The sequence below is a fragment of the Fukomys damarensis genome, unplaced genomic scaffold (genome assembly GCF_012274545.1).
Source record: "Fukomys damarensis isolate Sample0158 unplaced genomic scaffold, DMR_v1.0_HiC HiC_scaffold_35, whole genome shotgun sequence".
NCBI lineage: Eukaryota > Metazoa > Chordata > Mammalia > Rodentia > Bathyergidae > Fukomys > Fukomys damarensis.
In genome coordinates this window covers 31,458,660-31,475,033 of record NW_022900947.1, presented here as the reverse complement: position 1 = coordinate 31,475,033, position 16,374 = coordinate 31,458,660, and the positions used below count along the sequence as shown (strand labels likewise).

Below are 16,374 nucleotides of genomic sequence, written 5' to 3'. Positions count from 1 at the left end.
AAGTATGATTAACAGATTAGTAATGTCTTAGCTCCCATTCTTATTCCTTCAAGAAAATCCATTCAAAGGAAACAAAAAAAAAAAAAACCACTCATCTGCTCTTGCATTTTTCTTCCTCACTGCATTATAACCAGCCCAGAGATATTAAAATTAAGATATTTGAAAAGATTATAAAAAGAAAATGGGTTTACTGTTGATCTCAGTACTTGATAAGGTAAGAAATTCTGCCCAAGAACACGGATGTGGGAAAGGAATAAACTTTAGTGAATCTCAGGCCAGAACTAGAATCTAAAGATACAAAAATGAATCTAACCTAATTATGTGGGCCATCTAATTTTCATTTTATTGAAACTACATGATTTCTCTTATTCTTTTCCACTGATAGCTGTTATACACCTCTTACAAATCAAAGCTGTAAGACTATATTAAAGAGCATGTAAGAAGTGTTAAGCACTGCCTTTTCATATGGGAGACGGCACAGGTATCTCCCCGGAGTGAAAGGAAGAAAGGTCTTATTGTAGCAGCCCTTGAATCCTTCCTTAGAGGAAAATAAAACAGCCTTTCAGCTGCCAGAAACCTCTCTATCTAGGAGTCTGGAGAGGAGAATATGTTCTTTACAACTTCACATGATGCTAAGATGCCAGGATACAAAAGGAGCACTGATTGAAGAGGTATTAATTTAATTCATGGTGACAATTAAGCCTTATAAACTCCCATAATAACCCATTAAAAAGTTACATAAACAGTGTTCAAAGGGATTCTTTGAATAAGTAGAATTGCTGAAAATTACAATGCAAGTAAATAGTAGTTTACCTGAAAAATAAGTTTATAATCTTTGAAAAGATCTATATTTATAAGATCTTTTTTAAGGTGAGATGGAAAAATTAAGACATCATAGCAATGTTGGTCCACAGCAAAGACTTTATCATCAATATGCAATACAGATTTGACTTTATTATAGCCTTTTTTCCTCAAATTACTATAAACTTCTTCAGGGCTGTAAATATACAATATTAGGGTGTAATTACAAATATAATACTGTTAATACAAATATAATAATGTATTCAACATTAACACCTTTTTCTGCAACAAAATATTACTGCATATGTTACATCTAATGGAACTCAATTTTAGACAATAAGAAGTTAACCGCCTCACCACATGGTTGTGCTGCACAAAACATCTTGAAGTAGGGTAAGCAGGCAACCCACTTTCCAGTCCCCCTGCTGCCTCTCTTAGACAGAAGCTTTCTTTCCCTCAATAAATTTTTCCTACTCTTAAAAAAAAGAAGTTAAAACATAATTAGAAACAGAAAAGTTAATTATGTAATTACCTTTGGTAATTTGGTGATAAGATCTGGAATTAAATTGTAACTCTGTAATTATTGCCCTAGTGTATCCCTTACCCTTAAAAAAATAATATTTCTAGCCAGGTTTGGTAGCACATGCCTGTAATCTCAGCACTCAGGAGGCTGAGGCAGGAGGATCATAGCGAGTTGGAGGCCAACCTGGGCTACACAGTGAATTTAAGGCCAGTCTGAACTACATAGCAAGACCCTAACAACAACAGCAAAAAGATAATCTTTCTCATCACATTATTTAAAAAGATGGAGACTTGAAATATGGAGTATGAATTTTTAAAATCTGATTAAACTCTCACCTTATCTTACAAGTATTTATCCAAGCATAAAGTGGCAGGGTAGAGGCTCTCAGTTCCTGTTTTCTAATCGTTTCCGGCAGAATATGATAAATTGAAAGGGCGTCATGTTTGATTCGACATCTTGCCAATGCTGCAGCCAATTTTGTCTTAAAACTAGACATAGAGAATCCATTTTAGATGAATTTTAATCAATCTGTCTATAATTCCATTTCACATTTTGAAGTCATAAATAAAAAGTTGTCATATTTGAAAATGGAAGTGCAAATAACCCTCACACCTTTCTTCTGTTTTTTTGTCCCTGTATAGTTGTACATTCCTCAAATATTTATATCAATTGCCAATTGAAAGACAAGTATTAGAGTCTGACAAATCTGAAGTTAACCCAGGTTTTATCACTTAACTAGTTGTGAGACCTCAGGGATGTTATCCCGTCTCCTTTCTTGGCCTTTTCCTTGTCTGCGAAGGTGGGCAACTTACCTTGCTATTAATGTACTTATTGGGGATCCTGCAAGCAAGACACTTAGCAGTGCTGAGCACACAGCAGGCAAGCACTACAGGATGGTTACTGTTGAAATTTCACAACTCTGTGCTGAACAGCCCATGCATAAAAGTTCCAAATAGCAGAAAAGAAAACCAACTGGCTCATGTTACCAGCAAAGCATAATACACTTTTAATAAATGAGAACACAGCACTTGTTTCTGACCCACATTTATAGTATCTTTACAGCAAGAATTTAACTGAAATAAAGCGCCAGTGTAACCCAGAAATGAGGAAGAGATTTTTCTGACCCACATTTATAGTATCTTTACAGCAAGAATTTAACTGAAATAAAGCGCCAGTGTAACCCGGAAATGAGGAAGAGATTTTACACACACACACACACACACACACACACACACCCAGGGGAGAGCCGGATACCACTTGAATCGCACTCTCTCTGTGGGACAGAAAGGAGTGGCCATCACCTGGGAACTGGGGGTGGGGGGTGGCAGCTAAACTGTTCCAAAGAAGTTTCGGAGGCTGGAGAGGGGAGCAATGTGGCTCAGTTATATTTTTTAGCACCAACTATTAAATATTGCTTTCTTCTCATGCCAAGAATCTCCCTCAATAGAGTAAGAACTTCTTACCCATAAAAGTGTTTATGTGGGAATATACATGGAGGTAGGAGAGAGAAAGAAAGAACATGGGGCACCTGGGGAAAAGGGAATGGTTAGCATACAATAAGCCTCAGTGGACTATAATAAATTAGATTTGTCCGTTTCTAGTCTAAATGTCACAGAGTAATGACATAGTACCTTAACGAACATCAAACGATGAATTTAAAGTGGTGAGATACTGTACCATATAATACATTGTGAGATATTGGATTATAGAGACTTTTGATAAAACAGGTTTTCTAAATTCCTATGGAGTTCAAATTTACCATAACAAATTCTATTGACTGAATTATCAAATTTATGTGGCATCGCAATTTTTTTTTTTGAGATAGGTTTGCTTTGTAGTTCAGACTGGCCTTGAACTAACTATGTAGTTGTTGGTAGCCAAGTTGGCCATCACACGGAAGTTTTGTAGCAAAGAGGACAGCTGACGAGAGTCCTGATGCTGCATGGGGCGCAGTTTCTAGTTAGCAGGTGCAGAGCTCCGTCACTGCCCACCTGAATCCTCATGTTCAGTTCTTTCATGCAAGGGAAAAGAAATTCTCCCTTTTGTCTAATCAATCAGTTGCAAAAAAGAACCCTAATACAGCGCTTCCCCTCACTGATTTAGTTAGTTAGCTTTATTATTGTGTGTGGGGTCACAGGAATCCAAGCCAAGTCATCGCACATGCTAGGCAAGGGTTCTACCCGAGCCACACCCCTGCCCTTATACTGTTTGTTTGTTTACTGCAGTACTGAGGCTTGAGGTTTTCACAGAGGTACATCCCTAGCCCTCGTTTGTATGTATGTATTTATGTATGCATAGGGACAGGATATCACTAAATCACTAAGTTGCCCAGGCTGTGCTTGAACTGTGATCCTCCTGCCTCAGCCTCCCACAGTGCTGGGATTATAGGTATGCATCACTATTCCCAACTCCCTTAGTTTACTTTTTAATGAAATGGGTTTTACTCCTTTTTGGCTTTGGAACTGTCAGAAATGTTTACTTAACAAACATATTAGAAATGTTTCTCTTTAAACATAAATTGAAAATTAATGTCAAGGGCAATTCTGTTTGAAAAATATAAAATCAGACACCAACATCTGTTTCAGACTTTTCACTAGGTAGGTAAGTGAAACTAGCAAAGAGCTTCCAAAAAAGGTCTGGAGCAAACATAATAGATTTAAAAACAGAACAACAACAAAAAAAACCTTCAACAAGTTTTTAAGTGCCGTTTTGGCTGAGAAACTCCAGGTCACTATGGGCAATGTGAGACTTGAGAAAGATAAGAAAAACAAAATTTCTAGCAGATGTGATTTAGCTGCACAATAGGTCTAACATTCATAAATCACTCAATGTGAATTACCTTACCACCTAATAGAATAAGGAAGCAAATTACAACTGAGCATTTCAGCTTTCTGAAATGCTGATCTCTGTTTTCTTAACTCCACTTGATTGCCATTTTCCACTTCCTGAATTGCAGCATGGAAAGTGCCTCTAGGCATAAAGCCAGGATGGTTCCAGAGTTCAACACATTTGTTTTTCTCCTCTCAGGGATCAATTTCCTATGCTGTTTCTTGTCTAACATCTAAAACCGCCACCTCGTGTGTTTTATCCAGTTTTCTAATTGCTCAGTAAGAGAATAAGTCTGACCCATGATGGTCTATTATGACCAAATAATTACACATTTAAAATACCACTCCAGGCCAGGGATTTAGCTCAGTGGTTCCGCCACCTGCTTCATAAGCACAAGGTCCCGAGTTCAATCCCCAGTACCACAAAAAAATAAATAATAAAAATAAAATAGCACTCCGCTTAAAATACCTCCTGCCAGGAGGAGTGCACTACAGGAAGCAGGGATTACAGGCAGGGAGACCCGTGAGGACACTATCCCTGCAGTACGAGCAACAGACGGTGGAGCAGCGTAGCAAGGAGATGTGCACAGATTAGCATGTGTCATGAAATGGAGTTACAGGACTTGATGGATTAGCTACAGTAGGGTGCAGTGCAGGGGAGGAAAGGGGACAAGGGTGCCTCAGCTGTAACACGCAAGACTTCAGGCTCAAAAGTCTCAGGATGGTCTCGGAGGATGGACTCACTTGGTCTTCCTTACCACACTTCCCCGGCTGCCTCTAATTTTTCTTTGCCTATACAAGTTCAACAAACTATTTGGCCGAAGCAGAGTCCTGGACTGGTGGGAAGGCACAGAGTCTGGAAAAGAAGACACTGTCTGTGGTCTTTTTTTAACCTAGCCACATGGCATTTAAAAGCCAGCTGCATTTGATACAAGGAATGGGTTCCTGATGATCTCGCATAGGTCAAAAATGATAAATGATACCATCTTGACTTGATCGCTAGAGCTTTGAATAAATGAAGCAAAAGATACAAGTTGGGGTACAAGTGTGAGAAAAGAGAAGAATCCCCAGGGAGGACAACAGTATTTATCAGGAGGAAACCATTCTTCCATGGCTCCTAAACTTAACCTTTGTCCTCTGAGGAGACACATAATAAGGTATACTCTGGGCTTCCTGTGCTGTCTTGCCGGGAACAACAGCCCCAGATCCACAGGAGTAACTTCCCAGCTGTCCTGTTTGCAGAGACTTTGGGTGACCAGTCTGAGAGGATACCCTGAGCCACATGGAGCCAATCAAAACTCTCATATGAATGTAGAATTGGGAGGTAAGAAGTCAGCCTAAGTAAGGAAACTAGTACCCAACTATAGGCTATATGCTCAGGTACTAGGGGCAGCAGGGGCCTTTTTCCACATGGGCCAGAGAAGCCAGATTTCCAGAGAAAAAAGAATGAGGTAGATACTAAGAGAAAAGTAGAGATTAAAAAGATTGAAGGGAAAATAAAATCCTAGCATCTTTCCAGTTCTTGACTTCATTCTCTTCCTGAGTCCTTGAGTTATGTTAGATATCCCAGTATCCCTCTAAGAACATTTTCCACTTTAGCTCAGGCTAACTGGAGACAGCCTCTGTTACTCGAAAGCTAAGACTCCTAATTACAATACTGTGGCTTTATCTGTATTCCAATGTTTTCTGAAATTCAGTCACTAACTACAGGCATTTCTCCTATACCATCTTATGCATTGAGTTTCCTAGTTAATTACGTATAATGTGACTGATTAGTTCTGGAGTAGGATCCACATTATATTAACCTCTACAGGTTTAGTAGTATTGCATTGACTACAATATAACCAGATCTGTGTTAAGACCAGGAGCATGGTGTTTATTACAGGAAAAGGGAGAAGTCTGGGGTATCAGGAATCCTTAAACAGTAGCATCTCCTGATTCTCAGTCCTCCTAAGCCATGCACTTTGTTCCCACCTGCCTCATTAGCATCCTCCGCCCAAGTCTACTGTGGAGGAAACCATAGTCTGGTCCTTCTCACTTGGTTAGAACCCTGTGGCTTTCCTGGTTAACTCAGCCTAACCTCAGCTCTCCTCAGCCCCTCTGAGATTAAATTAAGTCCTAAGTGCCAGCCATGTAAAACAACCTGAGAGGTGCACAGAAAGACTAAAACCTACAATCTGTCCCACAGCATATTGCTCCATCCAGTTTTCTGCACACATCCGGTATGGCCATCCTGGAAGGCGGGCTTGCCCAATATGGGTATGGGTAGTGAGGTTGTTCCCCAGAATCCAAACAGTAAGCAGGGACCGAATCCCTATTTATCCAACACAGAGAACACACATATCGGGTTGCTTTTGTTCTTCTCCCTGCCAGTGGCTATGACTGACAGAAGCTATGCCTATGTCATATCCTTAACCTGTCAGAGTCCCTCAGACAAGCCTCGCGATTAAAGAAGAAAGAGTGGTGGCATCTAAATGGCTAAAGCACGGACTCTGAGGTCAGACTGCCTGAGCTTGATTCTGGCTACTCCCTCTTCTAGTTCTGTGTCTTCAGGCAGATTCCTTTATCCTGCCTGCTGCTCAGTTTTCCCAGTGCAAAATCACAGGTTGGTAACAGTTACTGACTCATAAGGTTGTTATATAAAGAGCCTCTTAAAAGAATGATGGAGACATACTGAGTGTCCAATAATACTGTGAGGGTTTCTTTATCACCTGGGTCCTCTCTTCTCAGCTTTCAACAATTTAAATGAAATGGCTTGAATTGCCCGTAAAAATATAAAACCATACATCCTACACATGCCTATGTCAGACTATTTGATAGGTAAAAATTTTTCTGTAACCTTGTCATTGTTGCTGTATGTACATGCTATTAAAGTTCGACAATATAATAACAAAAGCTATAACCGACAGTGTGTTAGCCTGTTTATGTTGCTATGATAGACTTTCAGAGACTGAGTAATTTATAGAGAACAGAAACTATTTTTCTCACGGTTCTGGAAGCCTAAGACCAAGGAGTTGACATCTAGGCGAGTCAGGACATAGTGGAGGGCAGAGGGCAAATGCTCTAGAGATCACCTCCCTGTTTTGGGGGTGCTGGGGATTGAACACAAGGCCTCACACATGCTAAGCAGGAGTTCTACCACTAAGCCACACCCCAGTTCCCAAAAGTCCTTTTAATGATGGTATCAATCATTTACAGGGGCGAAGCCCTCATGACCTCAAACCTCCCATTAGGCCCCGCTTCCCAATCCCATCACACTGATGACCAGGTTTCCAACACATGAATTCCGGGGACATGTTCAAACCACAGCAAACAATAATACTCGTGATTTATTGACCATTTTCACTTATGATTTATTGACTGTTTATGAATCTAGTTTTAAGCTTAACATTTTCCGTGCATTAGTTGACTTAGTCCTCCTAGCTAAACTTTATGGAAGGTATTTTTTATCCTCAAGGTAGGCTTCTATTGATATAGGATAAAAAGAAAACAAATTTAAAATATGCCACTTTGTTCTGAATGAAACAGATTTTTTTTTTCAATTTGGTAAAATAGTAAGCTATCTGCTGTTGGGGTTTTCTCATTTAATATGTTAGATTTTTTTTTTAAGCTGCAAATAAAGCTTAAGAAACAAATAATAACTGTTTCTAATGAAGTCCAATTTATGTATGTGCTAAAAACTGTGAGATTTTTTAATGATTCCCTACATATATAAACATGTGTCTTGTAATTCACGCTTTCAAAGCAATTTGATTTTTCTTTTGGGGTTTTTTGTGGGTGGGGCTGAGACAGGGTATCACTGTGTGACTCAGGCTGGCCTTAAACTCACTACGTAGCCCAGGCTGGCCTCGAACTCTTAGTGATCCTGGTGCCTCAGCCTCCTAAACTGGGATTACAGGTGTACATCACAATGCCTGGTCTGCCATTTGATTTTGAATCTGTTCAAGACTGTAAAGGAACTCAATAAACTTATGAACTTTTATATGTTTTCTCCATAAATTTTAATACTTAACTACATATTATACTGTATACAATTTTTCCAATGACAACACTAGTATTGATTTCATATAAAAACTCCTTTTCACTTGTATAATTACCTGTTAAGAAGGTTCTCTACTTCTTGAACTTCTGATATGGACTCTTCATTGTCAGGAAGGACACGAGTTTGAAATTTTCTATCTTGGAAATCATACAGCATCACGATAATAAGACTGCTCAAATGATCTGGCTACCAAGGAGAAATACATATAAAGAAAAGTAGACAAACAATACCTAATAGCAATATTTTATATTCCATTATTTTTCATAACCAGCAGGAATATGACAATTTTTACATAGTCTAGTTAATCTGAAAACAGGAAAGGTCTTCAAAATAAAGGGGAATCGAGTAAAAAAAAAAAATCCTTTTTTTTTTTTGTACTGGGGATCAAACTCTAGCCCTTGTGCTTGTAAGGTGGGTGGCAGAACCACTGAGCTAAATCCCCAGCTCAGAAATAAACCTTTTTAAAAAGAAAATTTTTGATATAGTCATCAAAATGAAAGGACAAAGGTCAGTATGAAAAGTATTAGAAGTAGGAAACAAACAAACAAACAAAAAAAGCCGGGGATTTAGCTCAGCAGTTCCATGGCCTGCCTTGCAAGAGCAAGGACCCAAGTTCAATCCCCAGTACCAAAAAAAAAAGCCGGCTGTAGTGAACTTGGGAGGCTGAGGCAGGAGGATCATTGCGAGTTCAAGGCCAGCCAGGGCTACAAAGTGAGTTCAGGACCAGCCTGAATTACAAAGTGAGACCCTGTCTGAAAAAACAAAACAAAACAAAAATAACAATAATAATCATGAGACATGCTAATTCTAAAAGTTGTCTACTTACTATTGTGGTGCTGGGGAATATATAGCTGTCTATTAATATAGTCTCCAAAATATCTTGATCTATAAGACAAGGGAAATGCCTGTTACCAAAAATACCAAAGCTGAATATGAAAACTTTGGAATTAAAATACACTTTAAATACTTTGGAATTAAAATACACTTTAAATAATGTCATTAAATAAATTTATTTCATATCTAAAATACACCTCAATTCTTGATCTTGATGAAGACAAATTAAAATGACATGGTGAAAAATGTATAATTTTTATGACTCCTGGGCCATATGATTCCACATAGAATCATAGTCAAAGTATATGAATAATCAAAGAATAAAGGAATTCTGATCTAACTTATGGGCTTTCAAAAACATTAAAGGGGACCTAATTAATAATGTCAAGTAACATTTTTCTCTTATCCACTTTAAGTATTGCTGGATTGGAATGGTAAGATTTTATTTACGGATTTTGTTCTATGTTTATGAGGGGTGTTGGTTTATAATTTTCTTTTCTTGTAACGTCCTCGTCAATGTTGATATCAGAGTTGTGCTGGCCTCCTAGAGTAAGCAGGCAGTGCTACCTCTTCCTCTGTTCTCTCCAACAAAAGTTTGCATCACAAAGGCATTATTTGTAACTTAAATATCTGGTAGAACTCACTGATGAAGATACTGAGATGACATTTAATTTAAGATTCAAATGATGAGGAGTTGCCACATAAAGATCTGAGTAGGAACCACAGTCCAGGAAGGGAGAATATATGATTTATCACAAGTACTAGGTGGAAATAAGTGCACATATTTGAAAACTTCCACAGAGTTCCAAGTGTTCTCTTTTGACATAAGTACTTAACTAGATGTCATCACATAGCAGATGCTTTAATCAAACAGAAAGCAAGGCCTACCTCAAATTTTTTCAGCATTTATAGAAAACCTATTACATGGAGCATACACATTGAATTTTAATCTTTGTTTGAGAGATGGGAAACCTAGAAAGAAGATTAATTTGGGATCACAGATTTCAATTTTCATAGGAAATCTTTTAAGAATCACTGTCTATATTTATACAAGGTAAGATTCCCATTTCATTCGTAGTAGAATGAACTGAAGAGTTTCACACCCTTCAAATTTGCAAACTGATTCCTATCAACTTCATTGTTTCCCAGCATAAATCCCAGAAAATGCAGCCACAGAAGGATGAAAGGCTTCTAATGGGGCAGACTGCAGAGGCCATGGAGCATGGGGTGCTTGACCCTGACAGGACAGCAGAGGCAGAATGGAGGGCCAGAAAGCAGAACATGATTTTGCCAATGCTGCATTTGTTTTCTAGGGCTCTTGTCAAAACTAGTGTCTCTGACATTCTAAAGAATGCTTTATTTTTGTATATTTACAATTTACATAACAACCTCACATAGTAATATCAATGTTAAGAAGTGGCACCCAAGTGCATTCTCTTCCCAATATTATGATGCCTTTCTACATGTTCTTTGAACGATCTAAGTAGCCAAATAAGGCATACTGTTAATGTCTGATTTAGGTTTTAGGAATTAAAGGTTGCAAACCCTTCCTATCCTAGAATTCAGCCCAATAATTCCAGTTATTGCCCCTCTTCACACTAATTAAAGCTACAGGGAACGCTTTCAGTTTGCTACATGGAATTCAACCTCCATTTCTTGTGGACTCTCTTCCTACCTTTTGCAAGGCTAAAGAAAGGAAAGTATCATCTGGAAAGGTGGCCAAGTAACAACCTCCATCCATAATTCTGATTTTTTATTTATGGTCCTACATTCTTTTATTTTCATTGCATAATGATTGATGGCAACTTCTTTTCTTCATTATGTCTTTTTTGTTTTGAGGCAGGGCCTCACTAGCCTTGAACTCGCAGCAATTCTCCTGGCTCAGCCCACTGAGGGCTAGGATTACAGGCATGCACCACCATGCCCAGCACCCATTACATGCATCAAATATTTTTTTCAAAATTGTTAGTGGCTAGTCTTATTAATGTTGCCAAGAAGACTATTAAATATTTTTTCCACGTTTCCCTCTACATCCTCCCACAAAATACCACATATCTATATTTATAATTATAGGCAGGCCTTACAGTTCATGAAGTGAAGGTTCTAGAAGTCCCTTGTATGAAGGGACTCTGAAAATATAATAAAATTGGAGTGGGAGAACTTAGGGGAGAGTCAAGAGAAGAAACATCTTCCAGGGCTGGGGATTTAGCTCAGCGGTTCGGTGGCCTGCTTTGCAAGTGCAAAGACCCGAGTTTGATCCCCGGTACAAAAAAAAAAAAAGAAAAAAAGAAACATCTTCCATCTTCTTTCTAAAATGGGAAGGATACCCAGATGAACTGTAAAGTTAGAGCAGTTAGTGACATTTCTCCTTTACATCTGAGTTTGGAACCAACTGAAAGAGATAATGGCTTTAGATCTCCTCTCCAGTCAAGTGGGCTTACAAATCCTTTACTCCTGAACTAGAGATGCCCACCTAATCCAGGGTGAGCTGGGTCTCACAGACCTCTCTGTCCCTGGAGTATGTGTCTATTTCCTGCAGACAGGTTGGCAGGGAGAAAGGGAGGGGGACAAGAGCTACACAAATATAAGGGATTACTACCGTCACTCAAGAGAATTGTTTTAACCTCTTAGGTGACAACCAGCAACAAGTTATTGACCAGAATCATTTCCCTAATGAATCATCATGCAGTCAATAATTAACTCAGCAAGCTGGGGTGGCCAAACTCTGCACATTCTAAAGAAAGATTTGGCCCTTCACCAGCTCCTAGGAGATAACTCTAAGCCTTTGAAATATCTTGCCTGATAAAATGTCTTAGTTTTATTTGGGGACTTCGGCCACACAGCAGCAGCCTGACTGGGGCAAATGCTAGGGACCAAGTAACCAAAGGTAGCCACATGGCACTCTCTGCCTATGAGACTGACCAAGAAAAATCCTAGACAGGAAGCAGGGAGAGATTCCTGGTTGGTAAAACTTCACTCCTGCTGTCACACATCTTTAGTAGGACAGTTAAGCACTGTCTATTAGTTTCCATGAGTACAAAAGTTTCTTACAGCTCTGAGACTCCTTTTAGGGAACTGCTGAATCTGGGGGTGATCTTGAGATCCCTTGACTAAAATTACTAATTCCCAAATAACCAGTAAATGTTAAGCATTTACTAGGTTTTTTACTGACAGATTATATGATTCCAAAATGACCAGGATAATGACAGAATTCAGGGACTGAAAGTTTACCAACTACTATATATACTTATATACTATACATACTATATATACTTATATACTTATACTAAGTATATATAATTAGTAAGTACATATACTTACTATATGTACTATATATACGTAGTTTACCAGCTACTACTATATATATTTGTATATAGTATACATATACATATATATATACACACTATATATACTACTACATATAATTATATACCAACTACTATATATAATTGTGTGGAAATACAATTAAGCCAAGAAAAAGATCAGCAACTTCAGGGACATCTTTCTTTGCTTTTTTTTTTTTTTTCATTTGCTCAATCGTTTCTTAAGAAATCATTTTTGCTAGTTTTTCTTTTTAAATATTTAGTACTCCTTGGGCTGGGGTTTTAGCTCAGTGGTGCTATTGCCTGCCTCACAAGTGCAAGGTCCCAAGTTTGATTCCTGGTACCAAAAAAAAAAAAAAAATACACACACACACACACACACACACACACACGTATATTCAGTATTCCTTGAAACACACAGATTCTTTGAATAATAAACTAGCTGGTAGTACTCTACTTCTTTGACAAAAGTCAAACTTGACAGGAATAAGTGTTTCTTCATTAGTAATCTTGTTTAGCAGAAAATTGATCTTGGGATTATTTGGTAAGGCAGGACTAGTGGCAATCTTCATTTCAAAGAACATTATATTGAGCCTTTTAAACCTTTAAAAGGTTAATTGGATAAATACAGACCTTTCTTGAAAGAGCCTATACACAAAGGACATCAATAAACAAACAATAAAACTAAAAAGTATAAAACAGAACCAAAGGGACATCCTTGACTTTTGTATAGTTAAGTAATTATTTTTTCCTTGACTTCCTAAAAAAAAAAAAAAGGGATAGTGTGCCTTAACTTTCTATTCACAAGCAAACAAAAGGGACCATTACCAAAGCACTCTTTTATTTGTACAATAATGACTCTCTAAGGCTCTAGGGAAGAAATCTGGAATTTTCTTTTCTAAACCATGATTCCCTGAGCCTAAAGTGTATAATCCAAACGTGGATTTACAAAATCCCACAAGTGAAAGGATTGCCAGAACATTGATAATACAGAAGATAAAAGTAAAATGCATAAAAGCCTCCAATATTTTAAAAGTAAAAGATAAGGTTCTTCATTATGTTGGAAAATTCACTACATTGGGCTTCTGATTATTCTGACTTTCATTTTGTGGTGCTAGAGGGACAGAGACCAAAGCCTGGCAAGTGCTATGTGTTCTACCACTGAGTTATGCCACCAATTCCCAGAATTCTGATTTTATTCTCTCTGGATATTCCAAAATTACTAAGGTGATAACTTAAAGCAAGACAGTATAAGAATATTTTAAACAAGTAAACAATCAACATTATCTTATAAATTTGAATAAAAAAGAATGTTGCAAGGAAAGGCAGGTTTGTGAAGAACTATGATAATTATTTATCTGAGTAGGATTTTCTGAATCATTAAGAAAGATCAAATAAAAGACCCTTTCATAAAATAGAAATCAGGAAATGAGAGTAAGAAAAAGATAATCCACTCAAAACAGCTGTATAACACAACCAATCATCTAGTCAATGCATTAATTTTATAGAGTAATTCAGGCTTTTATTATTGTTTTCTCTTTCTGCCTCCGCCTGCCCCAGCACTAGGACTTGAACTCAGGTCCTGTGAATCCTAGGCAAGCACTCTAGCACATAGATACATCTCAGCCTTTAAAAAAAATGTTTGAGACAGGGTCTAACTAAATTGCCTATGCTGGCCTTAAATTCACAATCCTTCTGCCTCAGCTACCTGAGGAGCTGGGATTACTGGTATCTATCATCACGCCTGGCCTTACTGATTTCTAAAGATAATATTCAATATTCTATTAGAGAAACTGCTATTAAAGAATTCTACCAATTAACCAATACACCTGCCCGGGCTGCATTTCACCGTTGCAATGTGACTTGTTGTTTAAAGGGCAACATTTTGGTTGGTGGGAGAGAGAGGGGGAGAAATGAAACAGAATCTGAAAGATAAAACTGGAGGACGAAAACAGTAAAGACAGACTTGAAAGAGCAATAAATCAGCAGGAGAAGAAAACACAGAAATGACAAAAGCAAGTTCCTGTTTTTCCTTCATGAAGACAAATTCCACACTGCAGAATTGAGCTGCACCATCTCCACAGACTCCTATGTGATTTCTAAATAATGAATGGAGCGTTCTAGTTCACCTCAAAGTGTTTTCCCAGTCTCCTGCGTGCAAAGATGGGGTCGCCCACTAAACAAGCCAGGAAGTGTCGCCCCAATCCAGCACCTCTTTGGGGAGCCACAAGCTCATTATTCAGCCCTGCGGTGAGGCCACCAAACATTTCTGTAATCCTCACAGGACACATTCAGTCTGCTTACACACCAGTCTAAAGTTCATGAAGACAAACCTCTCCGGGCCCTCTGACAGCTCTCCTCCAGTCACCATAGCTGGTCACTCCCTGAAGCCAGCTCCACCAGAGAGTTGACAGATTAACCACTACTGAAGGAACTGAAAACACTGAGTCTAAAACCCTAAAGACAAATCAGAAGGGGAAATTCTACTTACGTTTGGCTCCCCAAATTAAAGCTGTTGGTTAACAGTGATCTTCACTGGAGTTGGCTTAATTTTGATATTCATTTTTTGAATATTTGCATCCTTTCTTTGTATTGTGTCTCTGTTCCTCTCATGTTCCCTGAACGGTTTTCTATTTGTTAAAACTCACAAACTAAAATACAAGATGTAAAATCAGGGAATGGAAAGAAACACACAAGGAGAAGAAAACAACTATAATCTCACCACTCCAGGAGGCTGAGGCAGGAGGATCACAAGTTTGAGGCCAGCCCAGACAATTTAGTGACTTAGTGAAGAGATCCTGTCTCAACAACAAAAAAAGGACTGAGGATGTAGCTCAGTGTGCTCCGTGGCTCTAGATTCACTCCCCAAGCACATACACAGATATATACACTCACACAGGCTCCTGTTCTCAACTTATCAAATTGTTTCTTTGTGCTTGTTTGGTACCAGGGATCGAACTTGGGTCCTTGCTCTTTCGAGGCAGGCAGCAGAAGCACTGAAGTAAATCCCCCGGCCCATCAAATTGTTTCTTGTGCATTTTGATGACTGCAGTACAAATATCTAAGGACAACCAAATATCTAAGCACTGCTCTGCAAGGGGTTGGGGGAACACGCAATAAAAACTGCTAGTTTCACTGAACTCTCAGAATTCCCCGCAGTCTGCAGTTCACCAGCGACTGGGCTTGGAGAGAAACAAAACGCGTTTTGTGGGGTGCAGGCGGCTGGGGGCTGCGACCCACAATCTCGGTTACTCTCTTTCAGCGCCGATCTTCGAGGCTGGTTCTACTCACATTTCAGGGCGCTGAAGGCCAGTTCGTAGGACAAACGCCTGAAGTTCTCATCCTCGGACTGTGCCGAGGCCCGCAGGGGTTCTTTCCCGTACTTTATTAGGACTTTCTCTGGCGACTTTTCCTTTCGAATACCCTGAAAAATGTTCGCTGCCATCACGTACACGGGGTCGGGGTGGCCAGTTTTTTCAGGGACACGGGCCGAACTTTTGTCTCGGATTGCGGCGTCATCTGACAGCTGCAGGAGCGCGACCTGGGAGAGCTCCTCGGTACCTTTGTCGTTAGAAAACTCCAGCTCGCTGATGGAGTTCACCATGTTTGCCCCCGTGACTTGTCCCAACTGAAAAAGCTTCGGTTACAACGCAGATGGTCCAGGAAATGCTTGTGCTCGTATCTCAAGCATCTTCTCTGTGAGAAGAAAAAGGGACTTCGGTGAGTGAGCATCGCCGCAGCCCTCTGCGGAGACCTAGAGGCAGCATTTCCTGGTCTGCGCGCGCTTCCCACACCCAGGTCCCTGAGAAACTTCCGGAGGCGGAGGCGAGCTGGAGGCGCCCCCGCCCCAGACAGCGACTTTCGCCGTGGCTCTTTGGGACCCCAGCTCACCGGGACCCGAACCGGTGTCGCCGTCTCGGGGCCCCGCGTTCCCTCCCTTACCCCGAGGGAGGATGTTTTCCCGGGGCGGGCGCCGCACTTGGGGGACCGACGCTGGTGTCTGTCAGGGGCCCTCGGGAGCCC

At 39.5% G+C, this 16,374-nt stretch overlaps 1 protein-coding gene across 2 annotated transcripts in view; it reads right to left on the bottom strand.

Moving 5' to 3' along the window:
* Nsun7 (NOP2/Sun RNA methyltransferase family member 7) overlaps positions 1 to 16,374 on the bottom strand; it is a 41,257-nt gene extending 24,883 nt beyond the window's left edge. The window contains exons 1-6 of one of the 2 annotated variants that reach the window (XM_010625137.2): positions 16,294 to 16,374; positions 15,643 to 16,047; positions 9,021 to 9,079; positions 8,250 to 8,380; positions 1,660 to 1,812; positions 814 to 997 (exon numbers count right to left, since the gene is read on the bottom strand). In XM_010625137.2, the coding sequence (XP_010623439.1) occupies positions 814 to 997; positions 1,660 to 1,812; positions 8,250 to 8,380; positions 9,021 to 9,079; positions 15,643 to 15,955 (840 nt within the window). In that variant the 5' untranslated portion in view covers positions 15,956 to 16,047; positions 16,294 to 16,374. Of the gene's footprint in view, positions 1 to 813; positions 998 to 1,659; positions 1,813 to 8,249; positions 8,381 to 9,020; positions 9,080 to 14,842; positions 14,981 to 15,642; positions 16,048 to 16,293 lie in introns of those variants that run through there. The other variant, XM_010625138.3, reaches the window with a different exon arrangement.